This window comes from Lissotriton vulgaris, chromosome 7 (genome assembly GCF_964263255.1).
Source record: "Lissotriton vulgaris chromosome 7, aLisVul1.2, whole genome shotgun sequence".
Lineage (NCBI taxonomy): Eukaryota > Metazoa > Chordata > Amphibia > Caudata > Salamandridae > Lissotriton > Lissotriton vulgaris.
Genome location: NC_141695.1, coordinates 7,324,676 through 7,343,157, shown reverse-complemented (window position 1 = coordinate 7,343,157; position 18,482 = coordinate 7,324,676). Strand labels below are relative to the sequence as shown.

General features: G+C 46.7%; 1 protein-coding gene across 1 annotated transcript in view; it reads right to left on the bottom strand.

The window, feature by feature from the left end:
• Positions 1–2,006, bottom strand: part of LOC147700486 (erythroid membrane-associated protein-like) — a gene marked incomplete at its 5' end in the record, with an annotated part of 39,640 nt that extends 37,634 nt beyond the window's left edge. Inside the window, one exon of the mRNA XM_086928429.1 lies at positions 1,832–2,006. Within this exon, the coding sequence (XP_086784555.1) occupies positions 1,832–2,006 (175 nt within the window). The remainder of the gene's footprint in view (positions 1–1,831) is intronic.
• Between the last annotated feature and the right edge of the window lie 16,476 nt (positions 2,007–18,482).

Genomic DNA, 18,482 nt, shown 5'->3' with positions numbered 1-18,482 from the left:
GAAATGTATTCCACTGTATGCTACAACACTGTACGACACTCCACAGTAATCTATTACATTGTTTCCCACTAACCTGTGCGCTACTCCACTCTGAGCCATTTCAATGTACACCACTCTACTCTACAATCCTCCATTCTATGCCATTCCATTGAACGCCACAAATACTCTAAGTCACTCGACTGTATGCTATTTCACTCTACCCCACTCCAAACTGTGCCACTCCATTGTACGTCACTCCAATGTGGCGTATTGAACTCAATGCTATTTCCCTGTATCCCCCTCCTTGGTACTCCACTATACGCTATTCCAGTCTATGCCACTCCACTTCACCCAACTCCACTCCGCACTACTCAAATCTACTCCACTCTACCTCACTCTATGACACTGAACGAAAGTCTGTGCCCCTCCAATGTACCAAACAGTAATCCACTCTATAGCACTCCACTCTACAACACTTTACTCTACTCTATGTAAGTGGACATCACTCTAGTTTACTGATATGGACTTCACAACACCCTAATTCACTCTGTGCCACTACACTATACTCCACTGTATGACACTTTCTGACAGTCTACCAAAAGACAGTTCACTCCACTGTATGCCATACCACCGCGCTCTCTGACACTTTACTACATGCTATGCTACGACAGCCACTTTACTCCACTCCACACCACTCTACAACATAACACTACACTCTGACACTTCAATCCAGTCTATCCTACACAACTCCAATTGACTACACTTCTCTATAATCCACATACTCTACACCACTGTTCAACGCTCCTCTCTACATTGCTCAACTCTACCACACTCTCCTTCCCTCTTTTCATCTGTAATCTATAAAACTCTACTAAACGGTATGCCACCCTGCGACACTACTTCAATTCAACCACATAAAGTCCACTTTGCAACGCTATACTCAACTCTATCCAACAACTCTCCACTGTACAACACTCTACGAGACTTTCCAACACTTTACGACACACTAGTCCAATGTACTGTATGACAAGCCACTAAAATTTATGACTGTACGCTACACCACTGAACTGCTATATACGAGCCACTCAACTGTATGAAGCCCCCAATCCACTCTATCATACTTTAATTCATTGTACGCTATCCCACTCTACTCTACTGTATTACAGTCTACAATACTCCACTCTAAAACACTACAGTGTGCAACACAGTCCTTCTCTGTATGATACGACCCTTTACGTAACAACACTCCTCTCGATGGGATTGGACTCTATGATTTGAAACACATTTTATTAAAATGTCAACATATCATTGAATGTAAAGAAAATAAAAACCGTTAAAGCTTAGTTATAGTTAGGGAATCTTTTGATTCCTATAAAAATTAATCAAATTGCACAATTAGAAATTACAAAGGTATAGTTATACCGTTCAATTAAAAATAATCAAACTCTTTTAAAATATTGTAAGTAGCGCACCTCCAAACACACTCCTTCTAGCTCGCTTGCCAGACAACCCTAACTATAGTGTGATAGTACGGTGTATAGTTTACATAGTGACAGATAATGACCATATTACTTATATTCTAATTTTGTTTATCCTGTGTCCATCTAATGGATGTGTTTACAAAAAGGGCAAGCAATGGTAAACCTGAAGTATGTGCAGTGTATTTGTTCAGGGCTGTCCAAGAGCACAGGTGATTTCAATGTATGAAAGGCAGTGACCTGCAAAAAGTACATTCAAAACAAATAGTGTTCTGTTCCAGTCTTGTATTTAACATGTAAATATCCAGAACAACATGTATATTTATTCAAAAACAAATGTGTGTGTTGAAAGTTAAAAGGTAAATTTCTCTCACCTCTGTGGAGACACAGAGTCTCTCTCAGATGAGGCTGTAAATCTCTCCATGGAGAGGAATCTTCTGTTCCAGGCTCATTCCTCACCCTGGGGCAGCTCTGTCCAGGGAGACGTCCTTGTCTGTCATGAAGGTTGTACTGGGAAACTGGTACAGAGAAGGGAGGGACAGGTACAAAGAGAGGGAGGATGAGGGGGACAGGCAGGTACAGAGAGACAGAGAGAGGGGGAGGGAAAGACAGAGAGAGGGGGAGGAAGAGACAGGTACAGAGAGACAGAGACAGCGGGAGGGAGAGACAGAGAGAGGGAGGGAGAGAGAGAGAGAGACAGAGAGAGACAGGGAGAGGAGGAGGGAGAAGGGATAGACAGGTACAGAGAGATAGAGGGAGAGACAGGTACAGAGAGGCAGAGAGAGGGAGGGAGAGACAGGTACAGAGAGATGGAGGTAGGGAGGAAGGAAGGGAGAGAGAGGCAGAGAGAGGGAGGGAGGGAGAGACAGGTACAGAGAGATGGAGGGCGGGAGCGACAGGTACAGAGAGATAGAGAGAGGGGAAGGGAGAGAGAGACCAGTACATAGAGACAGAGAGATGGAGATAGAGAGAGACAGGTACAGAGAGATGGAGGGGGTAGGAAGAGAAAGACAGGTCAGAGAGGTGCCAGGGGTGAGGGAGAGACAGATACAGAGATATGGAGGAAGAGAGAGAGAGAGACAGGTCAGAGAGGAGCCAGGGAGGAGGGTTAGACACGTACAGAGAGAGGGAGTGAGGGAGGAAGAGAGAGACAGACAGCCACAGAGAGATAGAGGAAGGGAGGAGGGAGAGACAAGTACAGAGAGACGGAAGATGGAGGGGGAGAAACAGGTACAGAGAGACAGAGAGAGGGGGAGGGAAAGACAGGGAGAGGGGGAGGGAGAGACAGAGAGAGGGGGAGAGAGAGACAGAGAGAGGGAGGGGGAGAGAGAGAGAGAGACAGAGGACGGAAGGAGGCACAGACATGTACAGAGAGAGAGAGGGAGGGAGAGACAGGTACAGAGAGGAACGGAGGAGGGAGAGACAGGTACAGAGAGGAACAGAGGAGGGAGAGACAGGTACAGAGAGGAACGGAGGAGGAAGAGACAGGTACAGAGAGGAACGGAGGAGGAAGAGACAGGTACAGAGAGATTGAGGAAGGGAGGGAGGAAGAGAGAGACAGGTACAAAGAGACAGAGAGAGGGGGAGGAAAAGACAGGTACAGAGAGACAGAGGACAGGAGGAGGGGCAGTCAGGTAAAGAGAGAGAGATTGAGGAAGGGAGGGAGGAGTGGTGGACAGGTGCAGTGAGATAGCGGGAGGGAAAAGCAGAGAAAGAAAAAAGAAAGGGAGAGAAACAGTAATAGAGAAAGAGAGTGAAATAGATAAAGGAATGAAGAAGAGGAAGAGAGTTGGCAGAGACAGTGGAAGTGAGAGAGAATGAGTGCCAGAGAGGGAGAGAGAGAGAGAACGAGAGGAGTCCAGATCAACCTGATGTAGTGGTTCATGCAACAAAGTGTTGAAATGTTTGATGGGATCTGAGAGTGACTCCTCTGTGTGGGTCTGGCAGCAGAATATTGTGGAATAAATATTGTTTGACAAAGATATTGGGCCCGATTCACAGAACTAACTTAAGCCAAAATCCTAAACTTACTACCATTTTGGTATTCACAGAAGGCACTTACTCATTTTTAAGCATGGGCGAATTTTGCGAACTCGCAATCCGCGAATTTGCGTATTTGCGTATTCGCAATCCGCAAAATTTGCAAATTCACGCAAATTTGCGGATTTAATTTATTTTTGCGTGTTCGCGGGTGTTCGCGGGGCGCTTTGGGCGTTCGCGCGTGTTTTCGCGAGGCGCTTTGCGTTTTTGCGGGGTTTTTTTTTGCCTGGTTAATCACTGCCACCCTCTCGTTTTTTATGCCCATCTGCCCTCTGTACCACTCGTTTCTGTGCCCTTCTTCCCTCTGCCCCACTCATTTGTTGTCCCCTTCAGTACTCTGTCCCACTTTTGTGCCCTTCTGCCCTCAGCCCCACTTAGAATGGCGCCGGCAAGCTGCCAGCGCCATTCTAAAATAGCTACAAATAGCTTCAACGGGAAGCACTAATAGATAAAGTAAAGCAGGTGCTCGAGTTGAAGGTCAAATTAAGTTACACAATCATTAATCACCCCAAGTTTGGGGTGATTAATGATTGCGTAACTGAATTTGAGCAGCACCTGCTTTACTTCATCTATTAGAGCTTCCTGTTGAAGCTGACTTTTGTAACTATTTTAGAATGGCTCTGGCAGCTTGCCGGCACCATTCTAAAAGAGTTACAAAAGTCAGCTTGAACTTTTTACCCAATCCGTTCCGCTCGCGGATTTTGCCGGAAATTCGCGAATCTCGCGGATTGCGAATTTATCGAAAATCCGCAAAATCCGCGAGCGGAAGGGATTTTCCGCCCATGCTTACTCATTTTGGTATTCACAGAAGACACTTACTCATTTTGGTATTCACAGAAGTTAGGAGTCCTAACTTTAGGACGTCTAAATGCCTTCTGTGAATACCGAAAGTCTTACAAATTTGATTTTTCTCAGTTTAGGAGTAGTAAAGTTAGGACTCCTAACTTTAGGACTCCTAAATGCCTTCTGTGAATACCAAAAGTCTTAAAGTTAGGATTTTTCTCAGTTTAGGAGTAGTAAAGTTAGGGGGAGCGACCCTTGACCCCACCAGGTAGGCCGCTCCCCCTCCGCACAGCACCGCCTGTGTCTCCCAGCCCCAGCTGCCGCTGCCACTGCTGAGGAAGTTCAAGGCCCTCCACCACCCGCAGGCTACCACCTGCGCCTCATCCCTGGTGTCCAGTGGTAGGCCGTAGGTAGGTTTGTTCATCCTCCGCTTTATTGCTTTTATTGTATTGCCTGCATTTTCATTGTTGTGTCTGTGACTGCTGTTGTCTGTCTTCCCTAGCTGTCTGTACGTGGCCCGTGCCCCATTTTCTTCCCTCTGTTCCCCTCGCTGCCCGTGCCTTTCTGCCCGATCTGCCTTCTGTTCTTAGCTGCCCCTGTATTTCTGTATTCTGTATTTTGCCTCTATGCCACTAGTTTTTCAGGTATTTCTTTGCCCTAGCGTTCTGTTTCACTCATTTTTTGTGCCCTTTTGCCTTCTGTGCCACTCGTTTTACCCTCGATTTTGTGACCCTTTTCCTTCTGTTACCTTCGTTGTCCCTCACCACCCTCGCCGCTGCGTCCCCTGCGGCCCAGCCCCCCTGACTGTCCACTGCCCATTCGCTGCCACCGCCTCCCAATTGCTCCTCCCTCCCACCTCCCCATATATGCCAGCTGCTGAGCTGCCGCACCGCTGGCGCACCTAAGGCGAGCCTATGGTAAGCACGTCTGCGCCCGTCCGCGCCTGGTCCACGCCCAGCATCAGAACCCCTGGTCCCCACACCCGCCACGACGACCGCCGCCGTACAACGTCCACAAGAGCAGCATCAGCGTCTCGACTAGCATTGCCGACGCGCTCAGCACCGCTGAACACATGCATTTCCAGATCCACACAGACCCTAATTCCACCCACGGAGGCACCCTCGTCTACCGACCCCCCGGACCATGCCCCCAGTTCAGCGACTCCATCGCCGACTTGATCAGCACGCATACCCTGACCTCCACTGTCTACATCCTCCTCGGAGATCTGAACTTTCACCTTGAGAACAACAACGACAACAACTCCACAGCCCTGATCGATAACCTCACCAACCTCGGACTGATGTAAATAATTAATTTACTCTCTTAATTTCTATGCAGATAAGTACTTAATCAATAATAACTCAATCGAAATGAAGGAAAACAGAGTCCGTGGTGTAAGAGTTTCTAAGGGTTTTATTCCTCATAAAGGAATCAGGATATCATGTTCTGACCACCACACAGGATGTCAGAAGGGATAGATGAGCGCGCCGTCGTTTATTGACAATACATAGCTTATATACTTGATTTACATCATAATGTTCAATGTAAGAGGCGTAACAGCTGAGAGAAGACAAGATAACAGTATACACGTGGTGCTAGTACATCATCAAGAGGCGTAAACTAGGCGTGAACTAGGGTGTGTGCTAGAAACGTCACTGATAGGTGACGCAAGTGGGTGGCACCAAGGGGTGGTGCTAACAGAATGTTGCAATGTCAGCAGAAATCGGAAGCTTGGATGCGCGCGCAGCTGCATGACGTGTGATAGACGGGGTGCAGGGGACTTGACATTTACACTGGCGGAAAGAGACAGAAGTCTGGCATGTCAGATCAACTTGTGCTTCTATCATATCTGATATCTGATGTTTAGGAACTAAGCTATCTGGGCAGAAAGGTCTCTAGAGCAGAAGCTATTCTATACTTGCTGTGAGTGCGTGTATAAGCGCCTGAGTGTCTGTATGAGAAGCGTGGGGGCATGGGGCCTTCCATGGAAGCATGGCAACAGAGGCTATGAATTACTTGCATAAAGACAGGTCGGCCCTTTAGCCCTGTAGCTGAGGAAGGATGTTTACTGAAGCTAGCAGGCTGGAATGTATCTTCGGGGAGGAAAACAGATAACTCGAAGATTATAGTCAATCTTGGCAGGCAGCAGGCTGAGCTGAGCACGGAGGGCCGCGCTAGAAGTAAGTCAGAGTTCACGGGTACGGGGGCTGCTTGGGCAGAGGCCCTCGCAGTCAGAAGCCAGAAAAGAGGCTCGGTGGCAGAGATTCAGGGCCTACTTTCAGCCAGGCTGAAAAACGTAGGAGTACACTTCAAAAAGACGTTGGCATAGCATACTTAGGAACGGACCATCAAACCCATTCATGGTGGGTCTGAAAGAGGACAAGTTAACGTTGGACGCAAATGTATTTGCGTCTTCATAGCTGGTACAGGAGGGAAGTTACATGCACTTTTAACTCGTACATGGAGTCGGTGGGGTACTCGCTAGGGAACACAACATGACCATAAAATTTATATTACCTCATTCCCTCCTTGTTCCCTACGGACCCTTCATGATATATCGATCCTCATAAATCGATCAGTTTGTTCTTGTAACATTATATGTTCGTCTTTCTTTCTTTGACTGTTTGAGAGGCAACTGGAATGCTCAATGCAGGATGTGGCACACAGTCCACATATCGCTGGCCCACACTGCAGGCACAGGCAACAACTGAATACTATAACAAGGCCAATGCCTAGGAAGGATAAGATCTTCCATCCCCAAGCTGTTAACGTAGTCCAGAACCAACCGGACCAAGTCCAGGTGCCTGGATTCTGATGTATCTGATTTGCAATTTTATGTAAACGGGTGATAGCTTGATAGACAGATGGTGCGTTTTGTGGAATGAAAACACAGCAACTTGACCCGATGACCTTACAGGCTCCACCTCTATCTGCCAAGATGACGTCAATCACAAGGCGATTTTGAAGGACAACAGTCCGTATAGCAGACTGCTCCTCTGTTAAGTTACCTAGAGCGGAGGCAGTTTCGTTCACTACTGCTTCGAGTGTTCTCGTTAATCTGCGTATTAATTTACTGTTTTGGACAGGCCCTAGGAAGAAAAAGAATCCTTTATTGAAATCAGTGTACTGTTCCCATGCCGTTTCTGTGTAGTCGACAAGGGGAATATCTCTTTTGGGTCTATTCGGTGTTAGATTCGTATTTCTATGGTAATCAGGGGGAGCTAGAAAAACAGGTGGCAGGAGGAAGGCAATGTAACAGGTACCATCCCAATCTGGAGGCAAACGTATGTATGCGGTATGACCACAAACAAAGTAGGAATGACTGATAGCTTTAAAGGACGATTTACCATGGTCACTGAACTCGACCACAGTAGTGCATTTACTATGACCTACGTGTACTGAACCTTTCTTGCTAACACATAATTCACCTGTGACTGGTAGTACTAACATATGGGGCAGAACTGGAGCAGTTTCAGATTCAACAGTGAGGATCATAAGGCTAATTGTGTAATTACCTAATCCATATACTTCATTTTCTAGATCAGTTCCTATTCGAGTGGGAAGTCCCTCTTTATCAGGATAACAGACGTTGAGCAGGACTAAGTTCAAGTTTCCCCAAACCCAGCCCCCATCGAAAACAGCAATATCAGGATCTAAAGAATTAATTATTTTGAACCATGCTCCACAGGAGCCATTGTGAGTGAATGGGTACGGAAAGAGAGGCAGAGCTCCCTTGTAATTCTGGTAGGGAGGGAGTCGGCCACATATCCAACAGTCTGTAGCATTATTTGTCTGATGGGAATGGTGTAACATACTAATGAATGTATTGTTGCGCCGCGCAAGTCTGTAAGAGAGTTCATGTGCGGGAAGTTCACTAAAAGTGTGTTCAGCAGAGACATTGTAAGCAGATTGTTCACGCCTGAAAATAGGCCAGTACATAGGAAGCAGAATGCTGGCAATAATAATTAGAATACTCAGAATAAACATGATTATTAGTGTCACTATGCAGTGACTACGAAGTGATTTGCAATATGTTCTTCTCTTTTCCTCTCTCTCTCTAACTCGATCTAGGGGATACATGTCAGAAACTATTTAACCGATTCACCTAGGGGAGGACTTAAACAATTAAACTGTCTGACTTGCTAGATCGAAGCTTCATACGGTAAAGTTCTTGAGGAGTCTTTTCTCTTTTAGGCACAGTAACGTCTTGTGCTTCAACACAGTCTTTGGTGGTGGTGGACGAGTCAGAGTCCTGTTTCAGTCCGTTTTTTAGTTCATTGCATAGTTTGATGTGACTCGTGTGGACCCACCCCTTTCTCCCCTCGATTTTCACGGCGGTCCTGGTGGTAAGCAGAACGGTCTTTGGAGACTTCCAGCGGGGCTCCAGCGGACTTTTCCGGTCGAAATTCCGGACGAGTACCAGGTCCCCTGGACGGACCTCATGCGCCTTTACATCGGTGTTGTCAGGGAAGGCTGCGGCAACCTGTGAACGACATGATTGGAGTGCAGACATCAAGGAGGCAAGGTAATCTGTCAACATGTTACAATCAATATCAGTGATCTTTTTCGGAACGGGCGTCCCCCACATATTCGGCGGTCTGCCAAAGACCACTTCGTACGGGGATAGCCCTGATCTCGAGTGGGCGACCATTCTCATGTAGAATAGTGCCACGGGCAGGGCGACTATCCAGTCGACCCCTTTTTCCTGACAGATCTTGGCAAGACGGATTTTTAGTGTCTGATTATGCCTTTCTACAAGGCCAGCTGCTTCGGGATGTCGGACACAGTGGAACCTCCACTGATATCCTAGCAAGAGGGAAACTTGTCTCATCAGCTCGGACGAGAACGGCTGTCCGTTATCTGAATACACGACACGGGGCAAACCGTACCGTGGGAAGAATTCACGAACCAACTGTCTGGCAGTGGTCGGAGCAGTGTAGTCTGGGACTGGGTATGCTTCGGTCCAGCGGGACAGAGCACAAACAATTACAAGGACATACTTAAATCCTCTACAGCTATTCATCTGGATATAATCCATCTGGAGGACTTCAAAAGGGTGATCGGGAGGATGAAATCCACCTTGCTCAACAGGGACACTTTTACCTGGATTGAACTGACAACAGATCATGCAAGTACGCACTTTCTGTTTTGCTGCTGCTCGTAAGTGTTTGTTGTACCAGAGATTCTGTAAACTGTCTAACATGGCTTTCTCTCCAAGATGGGCAGGACTATGTGCTGTATTTATCATGACTTGAACCATTGAGTCGGGGAGAAACCATATAGATTTTCCCTTCGTCACCCAACCTTGATCTGTCTGAATCCCTCCTAGTTCAGTCCATTTCTTTATCTCCTCTGGAGTAGCATGTGTCTGGATATCAATTACATCTAGGGCGGGATCTCTAACTGCCATACACTGGGTCTGGACTATTGTCTTTGTCACATCAGTAATCTGGGTGTGAGTCAGTGCTGTATGTTTTGCTGTCTGGTCTGCCAGGTCGTTACCCTGGGAAACAGAATCTGTGACTTTAGTATGTGCCTTACACTTCATGACTGATATGCCCGAGGGCAAATGTATTGCTTCTAACAGTGCTTGAATGAGGGGGCCATGTTGGATCTTGGCCCCATGGGAAGTCAGAAAACCTCGTTCTTGCCAGAGGACTCCGAAGTCGTGTACAACTCCGAAGGCATAGCGGGAATCTGTGTATATGTTAACATTTCTGTTCTTGGCTAGAATACAGGCTCGAGTCAGAGCGATGAGCTCTGCCGCTTGAGCAGACAGTGTGTCAATACGATGTGTTTCTTTAATTTCAGTTTCAGTGGTCACGGCGTACGCGGCCACTAATTCTCCTGTACTTGTTCTCATGCATGAACCATCCACATAAAGTGTCAGGTCTGGATTTGTCAATGGGACATCTGTTAAGTCTCGTCTAGGCTTAGTTACTGCATTAATTATTTCTATACAATCATGCGGAGCTGGATCTGTCATAACTGTAGGTAACAGTGTTGCTGGGTTCAGGATGCTGCAACGTCTGATTTCTATGTGTGGCTGGAATAGTGTTAATTCATAACCTGTCAGTCGTGCTATAGTTAAGTGTTGAGTCTGGGTTCTGTTTAACAAAACCTCTACAGAATGTGGTACTTGAACTGTTAACTGATGACCTAAAACAATTGAATCACTTTGTCTTATTGCTAACGCTGTTGCTGCTACTGACTTTAAGCACGCAGGGAGTGCTTGAGCCACTGAATCCAATGTACTAGAAAAATAAGCACAAGGCTTATGTGAACCTGCTTGGTCTTGAGTGAGGACAGACAACGCTGTGCCATCACGTTCTGTAACAAAAAGTGTAAACGGTTTGCTGTAACATGGTGTCGCTAAAACTGGTGCTTGGCATAAAACTTTCTTTAATTCTTCAAAAGCTTGTGTGTGTTCCTGAGTCCAAGGGAGGACAGTCGAAGTCGCTGCCTCCTGTGTCGTTAACTGGATGAGTGGTTTAGCTAGAAATGCATACTGGGGAATCCATTGTCTGCAATACGAGGTGAGGCCTATGAAGGCCCGCACTTCCTTTTGTGTCTTGGGTTGCGGCATGTTCACAATTAACTGAATGCGATCGGGAGTGAGCTGTCTCCCCACTTTGGACAGCAAGTGACCCAAGTACACAACTTGCTGAACACAGAATTGTAGCTTCGAAGGAGACACCTTGTGTCCCTTGTCGGCCAGGAAATGTAAAACTGTCAGTGATGCTTTTTCACATTCGGGCTCACTTCGTGCGGTGATCAGCAGATCATCGACGTATTGTAGTAAAGCGGTGTTAACTGGCATTTGAATACAATCTAGTTGTCTTTTCAGTGCTTGACTATAGATGCTGGGGCTTTCTGTGAATCCTTGAGGTGCGCGCGAAAATTTGAAACTGCGTCCATTTAAACAGAATCCGAAGAGATATTGGCTCTCTGGATCAATAGGCACGCTGAAGAAGGCGTTCTTGAGATCAATTACAGTAAAGAACGTTGCTTCTGAATCAATAGCAGTCAAGAGAGATGATATATCGGGGACCACAGGATACTGTGGGATAATGCATTTATTCAATTCTCGAAGATCAATCACCAGCCGATATACTGGCGGTGCATTGGGATCAGTACGTTTAAGAATCGGAATGATGGGTGAGTTACAGATATTGGAGTCGGTCTCGACGACCACTCCTTGGGCAATGAGCTCTTCAATGATTTTCAGTAAAGCCGCTACAGCATCGGGTGGTAACTTGTATTGTCTGATTCTGGGTAATACAACACCTGCCTTGAGGGTAACGCGGTATGGTGTAATGTGCATACATCCTACATCAGTTGGGCCTTTTGCCCACAAGTAATCAGGTACATTTTTCAATCTGACGTCAAACTCACGAAGGACGTAATGACCCTTGAAATCCCGCAGAAAGAGTCTAACTCCCTCCGGGGAGCAGCATATTATAGCTCCTAGAGCCTTCAGTGTTTTAATTCCTAACAGATTTTCCGGACATGATTTTGTTAGTAACAGGTCTGTAACGCGTGATAATGGACCCACAGCCAGGGGAACTGGTTCTGATACTTCATTTACAATAGGTTGTCCTGAAAAACCAAGGGAAACATTTTGTGAGCCTGAGAGGGGTGCCCCTGGAACTTCGTCATGACTTATTGTAGTGCGACTTGCCCCTGTGTCAATTAAAAACTTTCTATCTTTCCCCAATACTTGACTGTGTACATAAGGACCTTCTTGATCTACAGGAATCTCGATAAGAGGCAAGCCACCTTCCCTCTCTAGGCTGTTTCATGTATATCGGGAATATTCGGGGTAAGCAGACTGGGCATACTGGTACATCTGTTGTGAAACTTGCTGAGTTGCAGCAATGGGCTGTGGCTGTGGTACTGCTACGGTCTGTGCTGTCTGTGCAGATGCATGCATGGGCTGTGTATTCTGTGTAGACTGATGCTGGTTATGGTCTTGTCTAGGCGGATGCGGTCTCTCTTTAGTTTTACCTGTCGCTATGTTATGTTTCAGAACTGCACATTCGTGTACGTAGTGACCTGGCTGCTTGCAATAATTGCATGTCCCTTTAACAGGAGCTGCAGCGTGACTTGTCTGGGTCGTACCTTTCCTGTGACTGTCGGATGGGACCGTCTGGGCTACTAACATTTTCATTTTCGTGTCTTTCATGCGCTTCTGTTCCTGATCTTGTTCTTCCCTAATTCTATTCTGGTGATATTGTAACATTTGTAACATCTGGGATGGCGTATTTGCTTGCCATGTACTCTCGACTTTATACACTCTATTTTTAACTAACGGTAGGGAATTCTCGACTAACTTTGATACAAAAAGATGTGGGTACGACTCGCTACTTGGCTGGAGGCCACTATTGATAATAAAACATTTCTCGAATCTTGAATAAAAGTCGCTAGTATCTTCATCATGTTTCTGTTTACAGGACGAGATTGCATCCCAATCCTCCTTTCTAGTTGTCAATAATCTGGGCAGGACCTGTACTATCAAACCTGGTAATGCTTTAGTTTTGTCCCCAAGGCCTAACCCTGGAACCCGTTTTTTCTCTTCGTCTTCTATTTCTGCCCAGGCAATCTTTGTGTCTCCCACCTCCCATTCCTTTTCCTTTAATTTCTCGAATATACCCGTAGGCAATAATACTTTCAACATTTTCATGATATCATCATATGTGTAGTCCCCCATTAATAACATGTCTTTAAGCTCTCTATGGAAACCTGCAGGGTCTTTATCATGGCATGGTACTAATTTCTTCATTTCTAACAGTTCTAATTTAGTCAGAGGCGTGTGCACATACACGCGTTTCAAAACCTTGTCCTCACCCATAACAGGGTGTACTTCTCGTAAGGGGTTCTGACTTTCAATACCACCCCCGCACTGCATATGGTACATTTTCCTTTCTGGAGGTGGGGCGGGGACATATTCAGGACTTACAAAGGTATCATATCTGCGTCGTTGTTCTAGAATTATTTGAACTAATTTAGTGCTTAGGCCTCTCCATCTATCCATCAGTAGTGCTTCTAGTGTCTCATGTAAGGGACCTGGATCGGAATAATGTTTTCTGTACTTAATGAGAAGGTGCTGAATCATATATACCCCTGCTAATTTCTGTTCGTCGGGGGAGAGGTTCAGAAATGTCTGTGCTACGGTGTCATCATTATATATGTCTGCATTTTCGGCCCATGATACCGCTGATCGGGCTAATTCTTGTTCATCCATAGAATTGAGTACATGGTACCCCACTCGATCTCGAAGCCGTTTATCAGTTTCCTGGAACTGATGCTCAGCAGAATTCGGATTCGTTAAGGCAGAGAAGAAAACTCTCTTGCTTTCTGGACGGATACCCTTCCTAAGATAAGTTCCCTTACCTACATATGCTATAGTGCTTGTAGTCGGTTCTAGTTCTTCAGATTCTTCTTCCTCCTCGGAGGGAACCTGTTCTTTCTCTTTCTCGTGTACTGCTATCACTGCTTTCTTAATCTTTTTATACATGGCCTCTATGCAATTTTGTCTGTCATGTTTTCCATCAGCTATATTTTGACCCCACTTGTTCAATGCATCTAATTCACTCTGATCTGTTCCGGGCCTGTCTCGTTCTCTTATTAGACAATTTATGAAAAATCGTAGTATCAGTGCTTGCATGTTAACTTTCTGTTTCTCCAGGGCATCCTTAATACTGTCGGGGTCCTTTCCCGTTTGAATGAACTCATATATTCTATCTAGGCGCTCCTTCATTCCTGCATAACATAACAAACTATCAGTAGCAGATCTTAACCGTAAAGACGCTAATATCATTAAGTCGTCCTGTCCAGGTTCTGGATCATATCTACAAACTGACATATTTTCTTTTAGTGCATCAAGACGGGATGAATTAGAAGAACGGGGGGATCTGTGCGTAAGAGGACTCTGCATACCTCTGAGATTTAATCTGTGAGTCGGTGGCGGGGTCTGGAGACCCGCGGTCGCACCTCCTGAAGCGGAAACTTGGGCATTATCTCTGTGTGTAGTCAGTATCTGAATTTGTCTTTTAGTAGGATCTGATTGAAGTGGTTTCGGCAGATCAGTTTTAGGTGAGGGAAGTGGCGGAGCTGGCGGAACGGAACTAGTCTTTTTCGGTGTCGGCTGAGAGTGATCTTGGGGGGCAGTACCACCCCCGGCCCTGTCAGTAGGCAGGGCACGAACAGGCAGATTGGTGTAAGCTGGCGCTACATCTTCGAGATATGAATTTAGGAATATGTCTTTAGTAGTCTTATGCATTACTTTAGTTGGAACTAATGGTGACGGCAAATTTTTCGGTATTTCTGAAATGGCGTCAGGGGTACCATCGGCCAAAAGATACATGTTGTTCACTTTGCCATTTTGGATACGATCTATTTGTTCTACTTTTACTCGAATTCCCTCAGTAACTAATTCGTTTTCTTGGGCCTTTTCTGATTCTTTAAGCCTGTCTTCTCTACGGAGTGCTCTATCAGCACGCTTACGTGATTCCTTACGCCAAAATTCTATGGCGTCTTTCTGAGATTGTCTAGCTTTCTTTTTCCGTAATATTTCTTCTACCTTTATGATGCACTCGGCATCCCATGTTCCGTTAACTGGCCATCGGTATCTTTCCTCTAGGTGCTTGGTATAATCTGTCCATAATTCTAGATACAAGATGGCGTCTATGCCATGCTTATTATACATGAAATTACCTGGAGTGTCCCTAGGGGGGATTGGAATCTCTTCCTCTAACATCCCTTTCCTAGTTCCTATCTGCTTTAATTTGTTAAAAAACGGCATTGTGCCTACTTGATACTGAAATGCTTGATCCTTAATACTTAATTTCGCCTGTAACTATGTAAACAAAAAAAACACAATAGTGCACAAAAACAATCACATTCATACCACGACATTAATCACATGAAACATTTAAAGACATAGCTAACTTCCCCCTACTCTGAATGTACCGCTCAACGATACAGATACACTGCTGTAACAGTGCAGAAATTCGGAATACTTTATATACTGCTAAACAGTACAGATACACTGCCTAAAAACAGTGCAGACCGGACTTGCGTACCCAAACCCGTCTAGATACGACCCAGCAATGGTACTCACCGGGAAGCACGGAAAACAGAAGGCCTCGGAAAACTCGACTGGACTCGACTCGGAACTTCGGAAAACTTCGGAAAACTTCGGAAAACTTCGGAAAACTTCGGAAAACTTCGGAAAACTGGTGGGCCTCTTCACACCTCGGACCTTGCTTCCTTCGGCTGGGCTCTGGTCGGGATCCTCCGCACTCCTCACCGCCTCGTCTGGGCACTGATCGCAGTCTTCGTCACCTCCGTGTGTCAGAGGGGGATGCAGGAAATCCTGCCAGTACACGTGTGGTCCGTCTAACTGATGGCAGGGGACACGGATTGCAACGCACCTTCCGGCGCGTGAGGTGGGGGAGGGGTCCCTATTCGGGCGCCAAAATGATGTAAATAATTAATTTACTCTCTTAATTTCTATGCAGATAAGTACTTAATCAATAATAACTCAATCGAAATGAAGGAAAACAGAGTCCGTGGTGTAAGAGTTTCTAAGGGTTTTATTCCTCATAAAGGAATCAGGATATCATGTTCTGACCACCACACAGGATGTCAGAAGGGATAGATGAGCGCGCCGTCGTTTATTGACAATACATAGCTTATATACTTGATTTACATCATAATGTTCAATGTAAGAGGCGTAACAGCTGAGAGAAGACAAGATAACAGTATACACGTGGTGCTAGTACATCATCAAGAGGCGTAAACTAGGCGTGAACTAGGGTGTGTGCTAGAAACGTCACTGATAGGTGACGCAAGTGGGTGGCACCAAGGGGTGGTGCTAACAGAATGTTGCAATGTCAGCAGAAATCGGAAGCTTGGATGCGCGCGCAGCTGCATGACGTGTGATAGACGGGGTGCAGGGGACTTGACATTTACACTGGCGGAAAGAGACAGAAGTCTGGCATGTCAGATCAACTTGTGCTTCTATCATATCTGATATCTGATGTTTAGGAACTAAGCTATCTGGGCAGAAAGGTCTCTAGAGCAGAAGCTATTCTATACTTGCTGTGAGTGCGTGTATAAGCGCCTGAGTGTCTGTATGAGAAGCGTGGGGGCATGGGGCCTTCCATGGAAGCATGGCAACAGAGGCTATGAATTACTTGCATAAAGACAGGTCGGCCCTTTAGCCCTGTAGCTGAGGAAGGATGTTTACTGAAGCTAGCAGGCTGGAATGTATCTTCGGGGAGGAAAACAGATAACTCGAAGATTATAGTCAATCTTGGCAGGCAGCAGGCTGAGCTGAGCACGGAGGGCCGCGCTAGAAGTAAGTCAGAGTTCACGGGTACGGGGGCTGCTTGGGCAGAGGCCCTCGCAGTCAGAAGCCAGAAAAGAGGCTCGGTGGCAGAGATTCAGGGCCTACTTTCAGCCAGGCTGAAAAACGTAGGAGTACACTTCAAAAAGACGTTGGCATAGCATACTTAGGAACGGACCATCAAACCCATTCATGGTGGGTCTGAAAGAGGACAAGTTAACGTTGGACGCAAATGTATTTGCGTCTTCATAGCTGGTACAGGAGGGAAGTTACATGCACTTTTAACTCGTACATGGAGTCGGTGGGGTACTCGCTAGGGAACACAACATGACCATAAAATTTATATTACCTCAGGACTGAAGCAACTCGTCAAAACGCCTACCCACTCCGCCGTCCACACACTCGACCCCGTCTTCTCTTCAAGCCCGTACGTCTCCATCAGCCACACCACCGAACTCCTCTGGACCGACAACCGCTGCATCCTCTTCACCTTCCAGAATCCCACCACACACCACCACACCCAACAGATCCCCCGCCACTGCTGGAGCAAAATCACCGAAGTCCAACTACATGCAAACCTCGCTCTCAGCTCACCCGCCGAACCCTGCAACACCGACGTCGCTGCCCACAGCCTCAGACGCTGGATCGAGGACCACCCCAACACCCTCGCCCGCTGAAGAAACCCCCCTACAGAGACACCAGCAAGAGGGCCAGCAGGTTCACCCCAGAACTCCTAGCCTCCAAGCAAGCCTGCCGTAAACTAGAGCAGAAATGGCACAGTGGACAAGCTCCAGACAGCCACGCAGCACACAAGGACGCCATCCGCAACCACCTCCACCTCATCAGGGCAGCCAAGAGGACCTCCTTCAAAGACCACCTCGAGAACAACGCACACAATAACAAGGAGCTCTTCAACATTGTGAAGGAACTCTCCAACCCCAACTTCAACACCAACGACATCCCGCCGTCGCAAGCCCTGTGCGACTCCCTCGCCACCTTCTTCCACCGCAAGATAGCAGACATCCATGACAGCTTCAATACCCAGACATCCCCAACAGACAGCAACACAACAGACCCTCCGTACACCATCGACCACGACCCCCTGCTAGCCTGGGCCAGCGTGAGCATCGATTACACTGTTAGATTGGGGGGTCTCTGGTTGGCACAGGTAGGTACTTGTGACAAATAGGGACCCTCTCCTCTAGTCAGGATAAGGGGATTACTCTCCTAAAATAACCCCTGCTCACCCTCTAGGTTGCGTGGCGCGAGCAGCAAGGCTTTACTTCGGAGGCGTTGTAAGTTAAGCAGTTGTGACCACATACAGTAACCCAGTGACAACACTACAAATGGACACCACACAGGTTTTATATCAAAAACGACAAAAATACACACTATGATTACTTTAAGATGGTAGACTTAAGCTTAGTTCAGTTCAGTTCTTAGATACAACACTCTGCATCAATGTACCTTAAGTTGCATTGCGCTTCCACGACAAGCAATGTCGCAGCGATGGAAATGCGGCAAAGTTCAGGTGCAAAGAAATGAAGATCTTCCAGATGCGGTACACTTCTCGGGGAAGCGAGAAGTTCTCGGTTTCCATGTGTGGACTACAACGGTGACATCTATGATGCGACGCCAGCAGCTCCAGCGGCGACGCTCTTCTTCCACGATGCGTGAAGCTTCCGCTCGATGCGACAACTACAGAGGCGACATCCAAGATGCGAAGGCAGCAGCTCCGACGACGGCGCGCTTCTCGGAGATGCAAGGTACTCTTGGTTGATGCGGTGCATTGCGACAGTTCCAGCGGTGACACCCTCCTTCGGAGTTGCGACGGCAGGCACAGCGATTGC